The sequence below is a fragment of the Hyperolius riggenbachi genome, chromosome 11 (genome assembly GCF_040937935.1).
Source record: "Hyperolius riggenbachi isolate aHypRig1 chromosome 11, aHypRig1.pri, whole genome shotgun sequence".
NCBI classification, from domain to species: Eukaryota; Metazoa; Chordata; class Amphibia; order Anura; family Hyperoliidae; genus Hyperolius; species Hyperolius riggenbachi.
In genome coordinates, this window is record NC_090656.1 from 159,474,751 (window position 1) to 159,493,317 (window position 18,567).

Here is an 18,567-nt window from a genome sequence, read left to right on the forward strand (position 1 = left end):
AAAAGGGAAACGTGGGGGCAGTGGCGGAGCCTGATTAGTGTCATTGGGGCACCAGATGCGTACATCACTAACTTGAGTGGTGATGGAGTCACTGTTGCGCTCGCTACCAAAGTCAGATATCTCCAGGTACGTCACTGACACTAGAGTCTGCCAGCGACTGCAGATCAGGATCATGGTCCTCAAACTTCATCAGCACTTCCGATGTGAGACGCCTTGATGCCGACGCCATAGCAGGCGACAGGAAGAGAGAAGTCTAATCCAGGCAGAGGTCAGTACAGGTGGCAGGCAAAAGTAGTCGAAATCCAGGCAGAGGTTGGTGCAGGTGGCAGGCAAAAGTAGTTGAAATCCAGGCAGAGGTCGGTACAGGTGGCAGGCAAAAGTAGTCGAAATCCAGGCAGAGGTTGGTACAGGTGGCAGGCAAAAGTAGTTGAAATCCAGGCAGAGGTCGGTACAGGTGGCAGGCAAAGAGAATAGTCGAAATCCAGGCAGAGGTCAGTACAGGCAGCAGGTAAAGATAATAGTCGAAATCCAGGCAGAGGTCAGTACAGGCAGCAGGCAGAGAGTGGTCAAAATCCAGGCAAAAATTGGTAACAGGTAATCGGAATATACAGCAGATCACACAACAACTTGCTCAGAAGCAGCAGGGATCAAATGGCTCTAATGCATTGGATACAAATATATTTAACACATTTGTATCCAATGCATGCAGAAATTGGGCGAAACAACGTTAATTTTTTTAATTTCCTGCACCATCACCTCCATTGTAACTACGCACCACTGCTCCACTGTTCTGATTGGCTGACATGGGGATCCCTGCGGCCCGAGAGAGAAGCTGACAGCCGGGGAGAGAAGCTGGAGTCTGGCTGCACAGCGCAGATCTCGCACGGGACTCCAAAACTGCATAAAAAGCAGGTGATTACCTACGCCGAGCTCAGGATTACCGCTCTGGGCTATTTTTTTCATGGTTACCACAAGGGAGGTTAAGACACTATCTGACATGGATTGCTTTTTCACTGCCTATGCAGTCTCCACTACAGCTGCTGGTCCATGCTATAGTGCCGTCGGGGATGCTCAGTGCCGCCTGTATGTTTCACTCTGGAACAGGTTCGTGCCTAATCCCCTAGCCCCACTTTTTAGCCAGTGATGCCCTGCCGTCTCAGGAGCCACTTCACAGGCCATTGCGGATGAAGGCCCAAGTGACCTCTGCCTCAAGCACATCGGTTGCACAGCCCAGCCCTGAATCCACGCCACAGCAGCCCAGCATGACCTCTAATGTCCTGCTCTCCTCAACCTAGAGCAGCCCTGCCACCAAGAACATGTAAGCCCTGCCAGCATATGCTGCAGCCATGGATCCCTGCTGTCTAGTAAAAAGTTCTGCTCTCCTCCACCAGGGTAGGTCCCTTCACCTCCAGCCGCAGTTCTTTCAGATTCCTGACCTCCAGACCGACCACTCCAGTATCCAGGCCACAAGCTTGGGGTCAAAAAGTTAGACACTGCAAGTGTCATCAGCTGCCAATTCACTGCAGCAGCTACCAGCCTCAACTGATCACCATGTGACACCGGCCGCAGCTGCTGGGCCCAGTCTGTACCGCAGTCCTGGCCTACTCATGCAGCCGCAGCAGAATCTCCATCAGGCCAAGTCCCTAACGCTTCGCTGGCAGCTGCAAGCATGAACACTGGTAAAATGCACAGATAAGGCCAGGACTGTCTCTCCAATCTATGGTCATCTTCCCCTAACCTGCACGTTCCAAGACATGCGGGGGGTGTCTGTAAACTGCTGCAGAGTAGTTGAGCGCACCACAGGTTGTGGCAGCTCTACTCAGCATAGCAGACAGACCTCAGTATCCAATGTATGGTGTAAGTGTAATGTATATGACTACTCTGTATTTCTACTGTATGTTACTGTACCATCACCAACCCTGTATGTGCCAAAAATAATACCGGGTAAAATCCCCGTTTTACTTGGCGAAATAAAGGATACTGATTAAAGGTCCTTACAAGCTTGAGGGCACTGTCCCTCTGGTGCTCTGCCCCAAATGAGGAGATCCAGACTTAACTCTGAATCACATGCTATGGCAATGTAGTACTATTCAAGCCTTTTGGAGTGAGGCGATTTGCTTGCTCAACTCCACATGTAAGGGCTGGTGCACACCAGAAGAGCTTTTCTGAGCACTTTGCGATTTTAAAAGCTCCTGCTAACGTTATCCTATGTGTGTGTGCGCACACTAACGATGTGATTTTGTATAAAAATCCCCCATAGCATTGCATTAGCAAGAGCTCTTCAAATCTCTAGCGTTTAAAAAGCTCTTGTGGTGTGCACCAGCCCTAACAGGCAGAAAGAAGAAGATATCTTGTTCATGTTTCATAACATGGGACTTGCAGAAGATGATACATATAATATTATACCGGAATATAAGACGCTCTGGAATATAAGACGCACCTAGGTTTAGAGGCCAAAAATCAGAGAAAAAAAAATGTATACAGTATATACTAAATCTGGTGCTTCCATGTTCCAGGAGCGTCTTGTACATGTTCTCCCCCATTGTCGTCCTGTGTCCACTATGTGTCCGTTCCTGTCCTCCTGTGTGTGTCATCCCTTCCAGACACCCTGTGTGGTCATCCTGCCCTGTGTGTGTGTGTGTGTGTGTGTGTGTGTGTGTGTGTGTGTGTGTGTGTGTGTGTGTGTGTGTGTGTGTGTGTGTGTGTGTGTGTGTGTGTGTGTGTGTGTGTGTGTCCAGTCCCTTTGTGTCCACTCCTGTCCTCCTGTGTGTGTCTGCAGGGGCGTAGCAATAGGGGTTGCAGAGGCCCCGAAGGGCACACCCTCAACTACAGTATTAGCTCTCTATTGGTCCTGTGCTCATAATAATCACTTCTATAGATAGTTTGAATAGTGGTAATCATTAACAAGCTGCTCCCCATCCCCTTCTTGCACCTCTGACACTGTAGTTGCCATTGGCAGGTTTTGGTGCGCCGTATCAATTGTTATGTATAGAGTGCTTGGGGGGGGGGGGGGGGGGGCCCATTGTAAAACTTGTATCGGGGCCCACAGCTCCTTAGCTACACCACTGTCTGTGTCCCCTCCTGCCCCCCTTGTGTGTGTTTCTGAGTCCCCTTCACCCCCGTGGGGTCCTCCAGTCGCATGTGCCTGCTAGAAGACCGATTTTGATAAGCTGTGGCAACAGCCTGTCTAATGCTACGTACACAGGATCCAATTTTTGGACAGATTTACTGTCAGGTTGACTATTTCCAACATGTCCGATCTGATTTCCGATCAATTCTATGGAAAATTGATCGGACATGTTGGATATAGTCGACCTGACAGTAAATCTGTCAGGAAATTCCATTATATGTACCTAGCATAGTTCATCTCACTAAAGTAGTTTTAGAAGCCTGTTTAACTCTGATCGAATTTGATGCTGTCACCCTCAAGAACAATTCCAAGTAAAAAAAAAAAAAAAAAAAAGTAAAAAAGTAGGAAATCCTCTCTCCCACTGGGATACTGGCATCATTGTTTTGTGGACTGAGTTGAGGGGGAAAACTAAGATTTTCCATGCTGGGTTCTATTAGAAACCCATCTCTTTTTGGGGACTCCTTTGTTTTCATTGTCTGTTTTTCTAGAGTCTCAACAAGTACGTTTGAAATGTAAGGTCTTTTTCTTTGGGGGAAAGTTTTTCTTATCGTTCACTGACCTAACTAAAGTTTTGTCTAATTTAGACCCAAACAACAGCTCCCCTTCCCAAGGAATTCTGCATAATTTAGATCTAGATGAATTATGTTTCTGCCAGGACTTGACCCAAATACCCCTCCTAGCTGAGTTTACCCAGGCAGTGGTTTTACAATATTGAGCTGCATGGAGAAAGTTAGGAAAACTGTCTAAAATCGCCTTTCTGGAAACTCGAAAAGCAATTTACACCTAAGTTGCCACCCACAGGCGTGCCAGAAAAGTAACCCCTGCAAAACAATACCCCACTGTGGTTTCTAATTTCGGCGCAAATTACCTCATGCATCATTGCCAGAGCCATTTCATACCAGCCGCCAGTACAAGCGCCAAAGTCCTCTGCCACTTCCTGGATGGCTGGTCACATGGGACGCCATCATGTGATCCCTGGGTAGACTTCAGCCAGAGCTTCTGGCTCCGCGCACACACTACAAGTTTTCAACAGATGAGTGAGAAGCCTCCTGTATGCTGCACAGACCCACAGCATTTACAGCGGGGCCCACATACTTTGCTCCTGCTGTCCGGCATGGTTGGCAAAAAAAAAAAAAAAGGCTCCCTCTACCGCCCGTCCGGGATAGGAAGAACTACTGGAGAAGTATTTCCGAAGGTTGTGAAGTCGGAGTTGGATAGTGAGTAATTTTGGGTACCTGGAGTTGGAGGTTTCATAAACGGAGGAGTCTCAGTATGGCGATTTTTGTACCAACTCCACAGCCCTGGTAAGTATCAGACTAAGGAGTTGGAATCGAGGAGTCTGAGTAATTTTGGGTACTTGGGAGTAGGAGGTTTCATAAACTGAGGAGTCGGAGTTGGATGATTTTGGACCGACTCCACAGCCCTGGTATTTCCTGTGTCCTGTATTTCTACTGCCTACCTCAGGAATATGTCTTATGTTTATTGCTTCCTGTCCAAATTCCCTCAATGAAACAAGTCTCATTGAGGGGTACTGTCCTGATGACATCCTGGGAAACTACATTTTTAACAAACACAAGACAAGCACAGATAATTGTGTATTTAGTACTGTCCTTGAAATTAAATAGAAGGTTCAGATAACTTACCGCTATAGGTGAAAACGGCAATGAACAGGCACTTTGCAGAAGGCCGATTAGCCAATCCTTCTCATACTTTTTCCCATGTGGAATCTGATCACAAAGCACATCAGGGAATGATTAAACCACCACACTAAAAAAAAAATTATGCTCAACTGATCACATCTCAAAGAAATGTACAGTGGAACCTTGGTTTGCGAGCACAATTCATTCCGCAAACATGCTTGTAATCCAAAGCACTCTTACATCAAAGCGAATTTACGCATAAGAATGGAAACCCAGCGGATTTGTTCCACAAGCCAAAAACAGTAATAGTAAAATGGTATAAAATAAAAATTTAAGAAGACTTACCCTATAACAGAATCCATGTCACCTGTTGGCTTGCCCCAACCTTTTTTTACCTTTTTTGTGTGGCTTTAACCACTTCCCCACCCCTGGACAAGTAACTACATCCCTACTGTTTGGCCACGAGATGTCCTTGCGCATAACTTCCCTATGCGTAGTATCACTACGCAAAAAGTAGGTAATGCGTGGATGTGTAAGTATCCATTCGTGTAAATGGCGGCACCGTCTAATAGACGGCAGCGGTCATTTACACAGTGACTTAGAACAATGAATGGGAACTGTGAAAAAATGCACCTTTATTTCTAAATAAAATATTGGCACCATACATTGTACTAGGGAAAACATTTTTAACGTTGCAGTAACCGGGACAAATAGACAAATAAAATGTGTGGGTATCAATGGAAATGTGACTTTGCAAGGTTTTACTGCATTTATTTTGTCTACACCAGTGATGGCGAACCTTTTTGAAATGAGTGCCCAAACTGCAAACCAAAACCTACTTATGTATTGCAAAGTGCTAACATGGCAATTTAATGATGAATGCAGTAATAGTAAGGCCCCACATGACAAATGTAGTAATGGCGAGGCCCCACTTGATAAATGAAGCACTCATGAGGCCCCCAAATAATTTCTGCAATCATGAGCCCCCCCAAAAAACTAATAAAGCAAACACTAGATTGCCTGCTAGATGACAACTGCAGTAATGGTGGTCTTCACATGATTGCAGTAATGGTGACTCAAGTTCCCACATGACAAATGTAGCAATTGTCAGACCCCCGCATGTTGAATGCAGTAACTGAGGTCCCCAATTAAATTCTGCAATCATATGACCCCCAAATAACAAATTAAGCAAACATGAGACCCCCCCCCACAATTGCAGTAATGGTAAGGCCTTCAAATAACAAATGCAGCAGTGGTGAGACCACCAATTAAATTCTGCAAGCATGAGGCCCCCAAATAACAAATTTAGCAAACATGAGACCCCCCCCCCCCCCCCCCCCCCATATGACAATTGCAGTAATTTAGAGGCCTTCACATGACAAATACAGCAATGTTGAGGCCCCAATTAACACATTCTGCAATCATAAAGCCCCAAATAACAGATCAAAAATGAGATCCCCAAATAAATTAAGAAAACATGAGATCCCTACATGACAATTACAGCAATGGCCAGGCCACCAATTAAGAAATTTTGCAATGAGCCCCCAAATGGCAAATTAAGCAAACATGAGACCCCCAAATAACAAATTTAGCAAACATGAGACCCCCATATGACAATTGCAGTAATTTAGAGACCCCACATGAAATGCAGCAATGGTGAGAACCACAATTAAATTCTGCAATTGTGAGGCCCCCAAATAAAACTAAGCAAACATGAGACCCCCAAATAACAAATTAAGCATATATGAGACCCCTATATGAGGACTGTAGTAATGGTGATGCCTACACATGACAAATTCAGCAATGGTGAGGCCTGTCATGAATAATGCAGTAATGGTGACTTCAGGTCCCACATGACAAATGCAGCAATAGTGGGGCCTCACATGACAAATGCAACACTCATGAGGCCCTTAAACAGCTAGTACTGCAATCATGAGGCCCCCCCAAACAACAAATTAAGCAAACATGAGACCCCCACATGACAACTGCAGTAATGGTGAGGCCCCACATGACAACTGCAGTAATGGTGAGGCCCCACATGACACATGCAATAATGGTGACTTGAGGCCCCACATTATAAATGCAGTAATAGTGTGGCGCCGGCGGACTCGTGCAGCAATGGTGAGATCCCACATGATACATGCAGCAATAGTGAGGCAGGTGGTAGGGACTGTAGGTATATGCTGGGTGGGCGGTATATAAGTAGGGAATGTAGGTGTATGCTGGGCAGTAGGTAGATAGGGAGTATAGGTATATGCTGGGTGGTCAGTAGGTAGGTTGGGAGTGAAGGTATACGCTGGGCGGGTAGTAGGGTGTGTAGGTACATAGTGGGTGGGCAGTAGGTAGGCTGGGAGTGAAGGTACATGCTGGGCGGGCAGTAGGGAGTGTAGGTATATGCTGGGTGCGAGGTAGGTAGGTAGGGAGTGGAGGTATATGCTGGGTGGGCAGTAGGGAGTTTAGGTATATGCTGGGCAAGCGGTAGGTTAGGATTGCAGGTACATGCTGGGTGGGCAGTAGGGAGTGTAGTTAGCTGAGTGGGCAGTAGGCAGGTAGAGTAAGTATATACTGGGTGGGCAGACAGTTAATTACATTATTGGGTGCCTTCCCCCTCCACCCTACAGACAGTCCCCCTCCACCTCACAGACGATAGCTGGCTAGATTATACAGACTTACGTCTGTATATGCAGGGTGTGCTGAGCGATCCTGGCTGGGCTGGAGTGCTCCAGGCTGCAGTGCTTAGAGGGCCACATTCCTCTCCGGGTTGCGACTACGCAGGAGGCGGAGCTTAACAGCGCCGGGCAGCTCCGTGCGTAACCACTCCACCAGGCCTGGGCTGAGCGGGTAGGGTGGAACTGTGCTATGACTATGTGCATAGACGCTCTTTCCGCTCCACCCCCTCCAGACATGCGGCTCCGTACACAGCCACTCCAACCCCTCCAAACATGCGGAATATTGATCAGCGGTGGTGGGGACACAGAACGCGTGTCCACAGCAACGGCTCTGCGTGCCGCCTCCGCTCCGCCTCCTCCTCGGCTCTAGGTTTGCCACCGCTGGTCTACACCAACAAAATACATTATTTGCAAGACCTAGATATTAAATTCTGGTTTAGCAACCTAATGGCCAAAGTACACTATACATTTGACAATGTGCTGTAATGGGTAGACACTGGAAACCACCAATATTTGTAAGTGCTTGCAATAGGTTATAGGATCCCATTATGTAATTTTGGTTTAACATTTTTTATTCAGGCTTGATTTTAAAAAGTTACATGAAGTTCTGTCCAATCCATGAGACAATAAGAATTTAGGAGCTGGTTCTATTCAGTGTGAAAGTTTTTAAATATCGTTACCAGCCTTACTTGCACTGGCTAGCTGGCTTGATGTGGGTGTATTGGGATAGGAAGTTAATTTTTGTATCATTCCCTCAATGTATGTGAATCGACCTAGATCGAGAAAATAGTTTATTAAAAATGTTGCTCTTTTTGTTGCAATTTGTATAAGCTTTAATTAGAAGCAACTATTTTGCACTTCCAGAGAAAAGTAAACTTTGTATGGACAATTTTCTGAAGAAAATTGTTTACATTGCTCAAGACAAACGTAGTTTCTAACAGTTATTTTTACTGTGTTAGTTTCAAATGGAACCTTAAAGGAAACCCGAGAGAAGTAATAAGAAAGATTTTATAAATACCCGGGGCTTCCTCCAGCCCCATGAGCACCGCTGCGTGCCTCACCGTCCTCTCGGGTGGTTCCGTTTGGCTGCAATCAGCCCCGGTAATCTGGTTCAGTCATGGCAGGTGGGCTTTGCTTCACATGCGCAGATGGCCTACTGAGCCAGCAGCCGAACGAAACCACCTGGTAGGACGGCAATGGACGCAGAAGTGCTCATGGGGCTGATGGCAGCCCTAGGTAAGTATAAAACCTTATTACTGATCATGGGTACACTTTACATCTTACTGGTTTCTAGAGTAGCAAAAACCAACTTGCTTAAAAAGAAGAGCTAAACTATGCCAATGAAAGAACTACTGTAACTGATTTCTATCCTTTTTCCCCTCTTCTGTAGTTAGAGGATCCTGGCTTTCCGAGCACTTATGCCTCTGCCACCATTCTGTACTTATCCTGCCAGTTGAATAATTTCAGGTTGCTAGCCACTCCCTATTTTCAAAGCCTGCTCATGACAAGCCCCATAACCCAAGGAGAGTTGAGCTGTCAGAAGAATGTCTTAAAGGACAACTGTAGCGAGAGATATGTGGAGGCTGGCATTTATTTCATTTTAAACAATACAAGTTGCCTGGCAGCCCTGCTGATCTATTTGGCTGCAGTACTGTCTAAATAACACACCAGAAACAAGCATGCAGCTAATTTTTTCAGAAACACCTGACCTGCTGCATGCTTGTTCAGGGTCTATGGCTAAATGCATTAGAGGCAGAGGATCAACAGGATAGGAAGGCAACTGGTATTGCTTAAAAGTAAATAAATATGGCGACCTCCACATACCCCTCACTAAAGTTGCCCTTTTGGTAGGCAGCCATGAATTTTTCAGGATGCTAAGGAACAGAAGTGCAGTGAAAGTTCGATTGCTCATATCCATCAGCGATTTCTGCAGCCTTGTTGACCATTCGGCAACTCTGCTACTGATATCTGATGCCTATCCTATACCTCAAAATCTGTATTTTTAAGGCTAGTAAGTAAAATGCAGAGCATTTTAAAGACAAAGCACCCAAATACCTTGTGTAAAGTGACCCCAAGGTGAAAATAAACTGATGAGATAAACAGTTGTATTTATCCTCCTACTCCCAAAGATGACTTTTTTTTTAGATAGCCCATGGTTCTATTTTATATTTAAACATTTACAAAGTATATTGAATGTTTTGTTGCCTCTGCTCAGTGGCAGCCTTATAAGTGTTCCAGAGTTAGAAAAAGGTCAATAGTTCATGTATTTTATCTCCCTTTGCTGTCAGAAGTTGTATTCTACCAGGAAAACTTTTATGACTGTTATTAGCTTATCAGTAATGTTTATTACATTCCCTACAAGACAAACGGTCATTTCCATGCCTAGAAATTAACTCAGGCACCAAAATAAAACAAGTAAAATAACCATGTTAATTTGTTTTGCATTGTCCATACACATGTTTATCTCATGTCACATGTTGCCTCGGGTACACTTTTAGGCTAATTTCACACCAGGACGTTGCGTTAGAGGGGGCGTTAAGGTCGCATAACGTCCCCCTAACTCAACGCCTGGTGGTGCTGGATCTGGACGTCAGAGTGAGCCGCGTTGTGCAGCTCACTCTGGCGTCAGTGATGCCGTGATGCGCACTCTTGTGCGGATGCGGCATCACATGGTCCCGCCGGCCAATCGCCGCACAGAGCGGCTGCTCCAGGAAGTAAACACTGCACGTCATAACGTGCAGTGCATATTAATTAGCCATGTGCCTGGCCGCTCTCCGCTCCTCCCCAACATTACTGAGCATGTGCAAGCAGTCTAACGCGGCTCAGCCGCGTCCAAAGTACTGCATGCAGTACGTTGTCTTGTGACGCAGCGTTACAATGTAACGCAATGTCCGCACTGTTAACAGCCCCATTGATTTTTCATTACTGTGCGGTGGGCTGCGTTACAGGCTGCTCTAACGTGCGCCTGTAACGTCCCACTGTGAAACCAGCCTTAATGATCCTTTTACCACTGTAGGAGAAGTATTTACGACACTATCCAAGGTACCTTGGACCTGTGCTAGGACTTAAAATGTACATTTTTACATACAGTATGTTAGCAGGAACCTCTAATAAAAAACAGATCCATTTAACAAGAGTGCATCAAAAAAATTATAAAAAAAAAAACACAAAAAAACAAGTCTGTGGATTATAACCCATGTACAGTATTACCTTACTTTCACTTCAGCACCACTGAAGAGGATGGCACTATATTAAAACATTTTTTTTTCTAGAACAAGATATAAATTAAATTAAAAGAAACTCCAAATTAACTGATACTACTGGCAAGAGATGCCTAACATACAAACTTCAGATGAGTATGACTATACCTGATCCCTCCATTCATAGTCAGGAAGGTTGAAAGTTTAATACCTGTACATTTGTCCAATGCATCCAATGCTGCATGAGGGAACAACAAGTGGTCAAAAAGTGGGGCCCTTGGACTATACGCTAGTTACTAGCTGAGCGTTAATGGCTAGCACTGAAGAGTATGTCTGCCTGATCCTCCAACTCTCTCCCTAGCCTTTACTCCGGGCCCTCTACTCCACTCCTGACACATTATTTTAAGCAAGGGGCCCTTCCAGATAGACCCTCCGCAGTCTGGCACCGCTTCTGAGTCTTTGCAGCAGGCTGGTGCATAATCACAAGAGTCCCTGGCTTCTGCACATTGACTAGGCCTCATCTCCAAATACTGCTCTAAACTCTGCACACCTGAAAGTGGTACAGGTCTCTTTTTTAATTTGTGTCTCAATTCCAAAGTTTTCATGCCCAGCTACCAAGACACTGGCTTATAATTTTCAATTCACAACAATAGAGGTTTGCCATACTGTATGCTCATTTTCAACATTTGTTGCGGATTGTGGTTTGCTTAGTCTACTTTTTTTTTAATTAAAGGGAACCTAAACGGAGAAGGATATGGATTTTTCCTTTTAAAATAATACCAGTTGCCTGACTCTCCTGCTGATCCCGTGTTTTTAATACTTTTAGCCACAGCCCCTCAACAAGCATGCAGATCAGGTGCTCTGACTGAGGTCAGACTGGATTAGCTGCATGTTTTTTTCAGGTGTGTGATTCAGTCACTACTGCAGCCAAAGAGATCAGCCGGACTGCCATTCAACTAGTATTGTTTAACCACTTAACGACCGCCTAATGCCGATAGGCGTCGGCGGGTAGTTAGTGGTATAGCATGGAAACAGCTACTCGATCGAGCGGCCTTTCCATGCTAGATCACGGAGACTGCCTCCGTGAACAGTGTGCGAGCCGCCGATCGCGGCTCGCACGCATAATGTAAACACGCGGGGAAGGAATCCCCGATGTTTACATCACACGGCGCTGCTGCGCAGCAGCGCCGTGGCGTAGATCGGTGATCCCCGGCCTCTGATTGGCCGGCATCTGATAGGCAGAAGCCTATCCTATCAGGCGCAGGACGGATATCCGTCCTGCGCCGCTTAGAGGAGAAGGGAGAGGGAGGGAAAGCAGGGGAGCCCGGAAAACGCTGCGGAGGGGGGCTTCGAGGAGCCCCCCCGCAAATCAATAGTAGCCGGCGGCGATCAGCCCCCCCTGCAGGACATCCCCCTAGTGGGGAAAAAAAGGGGTCTGATCGCCCTGCCACATTCCTGACCGGTGCTGCGGGCTGTAGAGCCCACGCAGCACCGATCATTACAAACTAGCGTGGTCCTTAAAGGAAAACTTAAGTCAAATTAAAAAAATGACATTTACTCACCTGGGGCATCCCTCAGCACCCCGAAGCTGGATGGTGCCCTCGCAGCCCCGCTCCGATCGCCCTGTCCCCGCCGGCGGCTACTTCCGGTTCGGCGACAGCCGCCGACAGGCTGGGAACGCGGCTGATTTTCCGCGTTCCCAGCCGCTGCTATCACCCTCTATGCTGCTATAGCGTCTATATATACGCTATAGCAGCATAGAGGGTGATAGCAGCGGCTGGGAACGCGGAAAATCAGCCGCGTTCCCAGCCTGTCGGCGGCTGTCGCCGAACCGGAAGTAGCCGCCGGCGGGGACAGGACGATCGGAGCGGGGCTGCGAGGGCACCATCCAGCTTCAGGGTGCTGAGGGATGCCCCAGGTGAGTAAATGTCATTTTTTTTATTTGACTTAAGTTTTCCTTTAAGTGGTTAAAAGAAAACATCCATATCACTCTTCCCTTTAAAGAGAACTCGAGGTGGGATTTAATTATGTTAGTGGGGCTCAGAGGCTGGTTGTGCACACTAACACCAGCCTCTGTTGCCCCATGGTGTGCCTCCAGGACCCCCCTGCGCGCCACTATACCCCCGCAGTGCTAGCGACACACAGCGTGTCGCCAGCACAATGTTTACCTATGGGCATAGGTAAACATTGTGCTGGCAACACGCTGTGTGTCGCTAGCACTGCGGGGGGTATAGCGGCACGCAGGGGGGTCCTGGAGGCACACCATGGGGCAACAGAGGCTGGTGTTAGTGTGCACAACCAGCCTCTGAACCCCACTAACATAATTAAATCCCACCTCGGGTTCTCTTTAAGAAATATTGATTTGTATGGCAGCAACATCTATTGTTGTATGTTTTGTCCTCACAATTACATTCAGCTGAGGGTTAATTTTTCGAACTTTTGACAGAATGACAGACAAAACGTGCATCATGTGTCACATGTGCAGTTTTTACCTAGTGTCTGTACCATACTTTAGAAAGGTAGATCAATGTATGAAACCGGGTACATTACACTTACTGTAATCTTGAACCAAGTGTTTTTGTCATTTGGTCTGTCATGATGATTACCCCTTGGACCATTTCCATGAAAAGAACCTCTGTCTCTTCCTGGTCTGTCATCTCTTCTTCTACCGCCACGGTTATAAGGATTGCTGGAGAAAGAAAAAGAGGAAATAAAAATTGAGGAAAACAAGTGTATACATACTCAGAACAGAACAACTGGCATTTAAAGCAAACCTGAACTGAAAATAAAGTAATGGGACAATTATGGATATGGGCATTACTAATAAAAAAAACATTTCTGCAGTTTCACTTTTTTTTTTTTTTTTGATTGAACAGGTCATCTTTATTGGAAAAGGTGCAAAAGAGGTACATAGGTATCGGCCGCATGCAGGCGGCATACACATAATGGTAACAGATGTAAAAGACAGTGTAAACATTGCTAACTTAATTTGTTAAGTTCTACCAAAATAAAAGAATCCTTCAAAAATGATTCTCTTTTGGAAGGAGAAATCAACCAACAAAGGGACATGTTATAGCAGTGTTCCTACTAGAAATTTTTTCCAGCCGGGTGGCATGAAAAAGTAGCCGGGTGGGGTGCGTCGGGAAAATGTATGGGGTATTTACTACCCCGTCTCACCCTCAAACCACCCCCATTCATATATTGCTTACCTACTCATTGGTGGCGAGTGCCCACTATTATTATTTCTTAAGTATTTCTATAGCGCAGACAAATTCGGCAGCGCTGTACAGCGTATATTGTCTTGTCACTTAACTGTCCATTAAAGTGGCTCAGTCTAGTCCCTACCAGTCATGTGTGTATTGTGTAGTGTATGTATTGTAGTCTATGGCTAATTTAGGGGGAAGCTAGTGAACTTATCTGTATGTATTTGGGATTTGGGAGGAAACTGGAGTGCCCAGCAGAAACCCATGCAGACACAGGGAGAACATACAGACTCCATGCAGATAGTGCCCTTCTGATCATCTCCCTGCAGCAGTACTGGTAAAAGCAGGGACATGTGAGCCCTTTGCGTCATCTGAAAGGCGACTAAATGCTGTAAGCCCACCCAGAGCTGTGTATCAGCGTTGGTTATAAATTGAAGCCACACTGCTACACAGCCCTGTGCAGGTTTACAGCACATGGCTGCCTGTCAGATGACACAGAAAATACTGTTCTTTACCTAACTTTATCTGTGCTGCAGCAGTGGAGGTCTGCTATACAGTATAGAAAAAGCAGTGAGGTCTTGTAGCAATGGTGCCTCTGGGGAAGGAATGGTTAGGACTAGTGGTGGGTGAAAGCAGAGGATACAAGGTACAGACCTTTTTGAAAAATGCTGGGCAGAGGTGGCAGGATGGGGGCAGACTGCAGTCCACTCAGAATTTTTTTTTTTCATTTAGCAGTACAGGATCTGGCCCTCACCTCTCGCACAGACAGTGCAGTAGGAGTTGAGGAAACTAAAATGGCTAGGCCTCTCCTGCTATATACAGGCATGAATGAACTCTATGTGACCTGGTCAGTGGTCACAGGAGTCAGACCAGAGCGAGCCCCGATGGAATGTGAGGAGTGAGGGACAGCATTTACTGAGCGGGCTGCCGTGCTCCATTAGCTGGCCACACGCTGTGAGGTCTAAAGTTTGACTTGCTTGCTTCTAGCGTAACCATGCCGTCACGGCTATCAGAAGAATTCGGAGGACAGCAGTAGCTGGAGGTGAAGCCTGACACGCTGGACGCTTGCAGAGAGAAGGGACCTGGCTGTGAGGAGTACAGGCCGAGGGAGAAGCTGCGGTATTTGGAAACTGTGACTGCATCAATAAATCCCCGGTCTGCCAAACCATGTGCCTGTACCTCATACAGGCTCGAGTCTCCCTGTAAACTTTGGCAAGCAGACAGCCTCTAACACGCCCCCCCCCCCCCCCCCCCACAGTCTATAGGCTAGCGCAAATGGTCCTACCTCTCACCACATGCTGAGCCAATGAATGTATGAGCCTGCCGGGAAGCAGAAGATTTTGTACGCAGACAAGCAGGGCAGATTCAGGACAGCGCTGGGTTTTGCTATATTGCAAGAGAGCCCAGAGCGTCTTGATAGATCACGTAAAAACAGCCGGGCGGGGCTTAATTTCAGGTGGGTGGCCCGCCCACTTGTTTGATTCTGGGGAGAACACTGTTATAGCCTAAACAGAATAAAGAACTAAAACAGCAGAAATATATATAAAGAACAGCAGTGTTCTCACAGAACCCCCCCCCCCCCCCATTCAAGTGTTATTGAAAATGTGTAGATCTATAGGTAAGTGTTAAACTCTAGAACGAGTATAACGTGAAGTAGTCCAAATATCCCAGATGGAATGGTATTTATGTTCTGACCCCCTGCGTAAATATATGGCTTTGTGGAATGGTAGAATTTTACTAATTGTTCTAATCCAGTCAACTAATACAGGAACCGGAGGTTGTATCCAGTGTTGAGTAAGAACCTGGTTGAACTCGATGGACGTATGTCTTTTTTCGACCAAAATAGCTATGTAACCTTACGAGCTATATGGAAAACATTCAGCAAGAAAAGTTGTGTGTGTTTATTACGGATGTCATGAGGAATCATGTTAAGTAAGCAGAGTTTGGGGTCAAGGGCTACAGAGCAGCCCATCTTGTCATTTAAGAATTTCACAATATGCTGCTGGTAAATGTTCACCTCAGGGCAGGACCATATCATACGGTAAAACTTCCCTTGTGTCAGGGCACATTTGGGACATAAAGGTGAGTACCCAGATCGAAACTTAGCTAATCTGACCAGAGTAAGGTAGGCTCTATGCAACACGTAGAGACTAAGTAATCTATCTGGTATGTGGGGGAAACCCTAGCAGAATCCTCGAGAGCCTCCTCCCAATCTTCATCGGAGATCTCCCCAAGATCCTGCACCCACTGAGATTTCCTAACAAAGGCTCTACGAGTGGCACCAGTTATCATAATAGCTGCATATAGAGCTGAAATTAGTTGACTGGAGGAGGGACCTGTTACAATATTTAATATACCAGAGTCAGAAAGGGAAGGTGGCACTGTAGGAAATTGAGTTTTTAGAGCATGTGAGTTGTGCATGGTAGAACTTCATAGATGTTGGCAGTTGGAATTTAGTCGCTAGTTGTTTAAAAGGAACAATAGATCCAGAGTCTACGACCTGATGTAGGTATACTATACCACGCTCAATCCACACCCGACTATTGGGGAGTTTACGGAGTTCAGGAAGGCCTCGATTCTCCCAAAGAGGGGTACATTTCAAAGGGGCATCAAGCTCAAGATATTTATGAGCAGTATCCCAAACCTTTAGGGTTTGACAAAAAGGTAACCGGGAATGATTTAATGTGGGGGGAATTTTTAGCTCCAGTTGCTATAACACAAAGGGGACTGTCAGGAACCGGCCCGCGGCACACATGCGTATACGGTTCCCCGACTGCGGGTTTGACCAGATCAAGCGGGGAGCCGCCTTATTCAAGCTAAAAACAAGGCTGGGACCCCTCAAACACTTCTCACTGCCACCACTAGCTGTTGCTAGACACGTCCACTCTGCTGTCGAGTGCTCAGCACGCAATACGTGTTTTCGTACTCGGGTCAGCTTTGCGCTTTAGGCAAATATGAGAACACCACATACACACAGTTGCAATCTTACACTGTAGTGAAGCAAAACTACTAACAGTCGTTCCGAACGATACTGTTAAGACTTCCCACTCTGCTGTCGCACGCAGAAGTGCCCCATACACACAATGCAATTACAATCTTATACGGTAGTGTTGCTCAGTCATACAATCAGGCATGGACTTATACACAGTTACACTTCAGTCTCTTCTAGGCTATGAGTGTTTGTTTAGTACAACAGAAGTCACACTTATTAAATAACTATTTAATATTCCAGGAAAAAGTGGAACAATGCAGAAAATAATATATACAAAAGATTTACAAAAAAAAAAAAAGTAACAGTTACAAGATAAAAGTTACAAGGATAAAAGTTACAAAGATACACACAAGACTATTTGCTTACCAAAATAAACAGGGATCAAGATAGAAGAACCTTGGACTTGGTTTTTGTGGACGGACACAGTTCTGGTTGGACTAGGAGCCCACTTAGCTTCAGCTACCGTCAGGAGCGGACTGATTTTAGGTATCTGCCCCTGCTTTTTTATACTGGGAGATTTGGCTTGAGGCTGCAAGCCCGTTTGGAAGGGGGGGGGGGGGAACTAGTTTTAATTAAATCTCCAGACAATTCCCAGAGATCTAACTTCATCAGCACCCCAATATATCACCACACCTCCGCCGTTAACTTGGTGCAAGGCAGATCTTCCCAGATCATCCTGCCAGCGCCTACACTGTTTGTTCTGCTTGACGGGACAGCCCATCCGCATTCCCATGATTGCTCCCCTTCCTATGTTGAATAGTGACGCTATATTGTTGGAGAACCAAGCTCCATCTCAGCAATTTGCCATTGTCACCAGAAACCCGATGTAACCAACTAAAAGGGGTGTGGTTGGTGACGACCGTGAATACGAGACCGTAAAGATAGTGCTGCAGCTTTTGTAGGGCCCATACAATTGCCAAGCACTCCTCCTCTATGGTGGCGTAAGCTACCTCCCGGGGTAGCAGCTTCCGACTTAAATACAGAATCGGATGTTTCTCCCCAGTTTGGTTTACCTCGCTTAACACAGCACCTAGGCCAAAGGCTGAGGCGTCCGTCTGGACTACAAACCGTCGGCTGAAGTCTGGCGCTTGCAACACGGGAGGGCTGGCTAGGGCCCTCTTCAGAGCTGTGAATGACTGTTCACATTCTGGCGTCCAGAGACTCTGCTTGGGCAGCTTCTCTTTTGTGAGGTCGGTCAATGGCTTGGGGAGGGCACTGTAGTTGGGGACAAACTTTATAGTACCCAGCAGTTCCTAAGAAGGACTGAATCTGTTTCTACGTTTGGGGGGTGGGCCAGGACACAATGGCATCTACCTTACCAGTATCTGGACGAAGTTCTCCCCCCCCCCCCCCCCACCACATGTCCCAGGTACTGTACCCGTTTCATACCTATCTGACACTTGCTAGGCTTGACTGTTAGTCCTGCTGCAGTGATGCATCCCAGAACCTGTGACAGCAGCGCTAAGTGGTCTTTCCAGTTGGCGCTAAACACGGCAATGTCATCTAGGTAGGCGACAGTGCAGTGTTCCAATCCTTCCAGGAGACCATTTACAACCCTGTGGAAGGTGGCTGGGGTGTTTTTCATCCCAAAAGCCATCACATTGAATTCAAACAGACCTGTGGGGGTGATAAAGGCAGACCTCTCCCATGCCTCAGCTGTTAGAGGGACCTGCCAGCATCCCCGACTCAAATCCACGATTGTTAGATATTGCGCGCCAGCTAGCTTAGCTAAC

The 18,567-nt window shown here is 46.4% G+C and overlaps 1 protein-coding gene across 2 annotated transcripts in view; it reads right to left on the minus strand.

Annotated features, from left to right (window-relative positions):
• Window positions 1-18,567, minus strand: part of NXF1 (nuclear RNA export factor 1) — a 159,282-nt gene that overhangs the window by 92,696 nt on the left and 48,019 nt on the right. For both annotated transcript variants that reach the window (XM_068260673.1, XM_068260674.1), the window contains exons 3-4: window positions 13,196-13,328; window positions 4,774-4,857 (exon numbers count right to left, since the gene is read on the minus strand). In XM_068260673.1, the coding sequence (XP_068116774.1) occupies window positions 4,774-4,857; window positions 13,196-13,328 (217 nt within the window). The remainder of the gene's footprint in view (window positions 1-4,773; window positions 4,858-13,195; window positions 13,329-18,567) is intronic.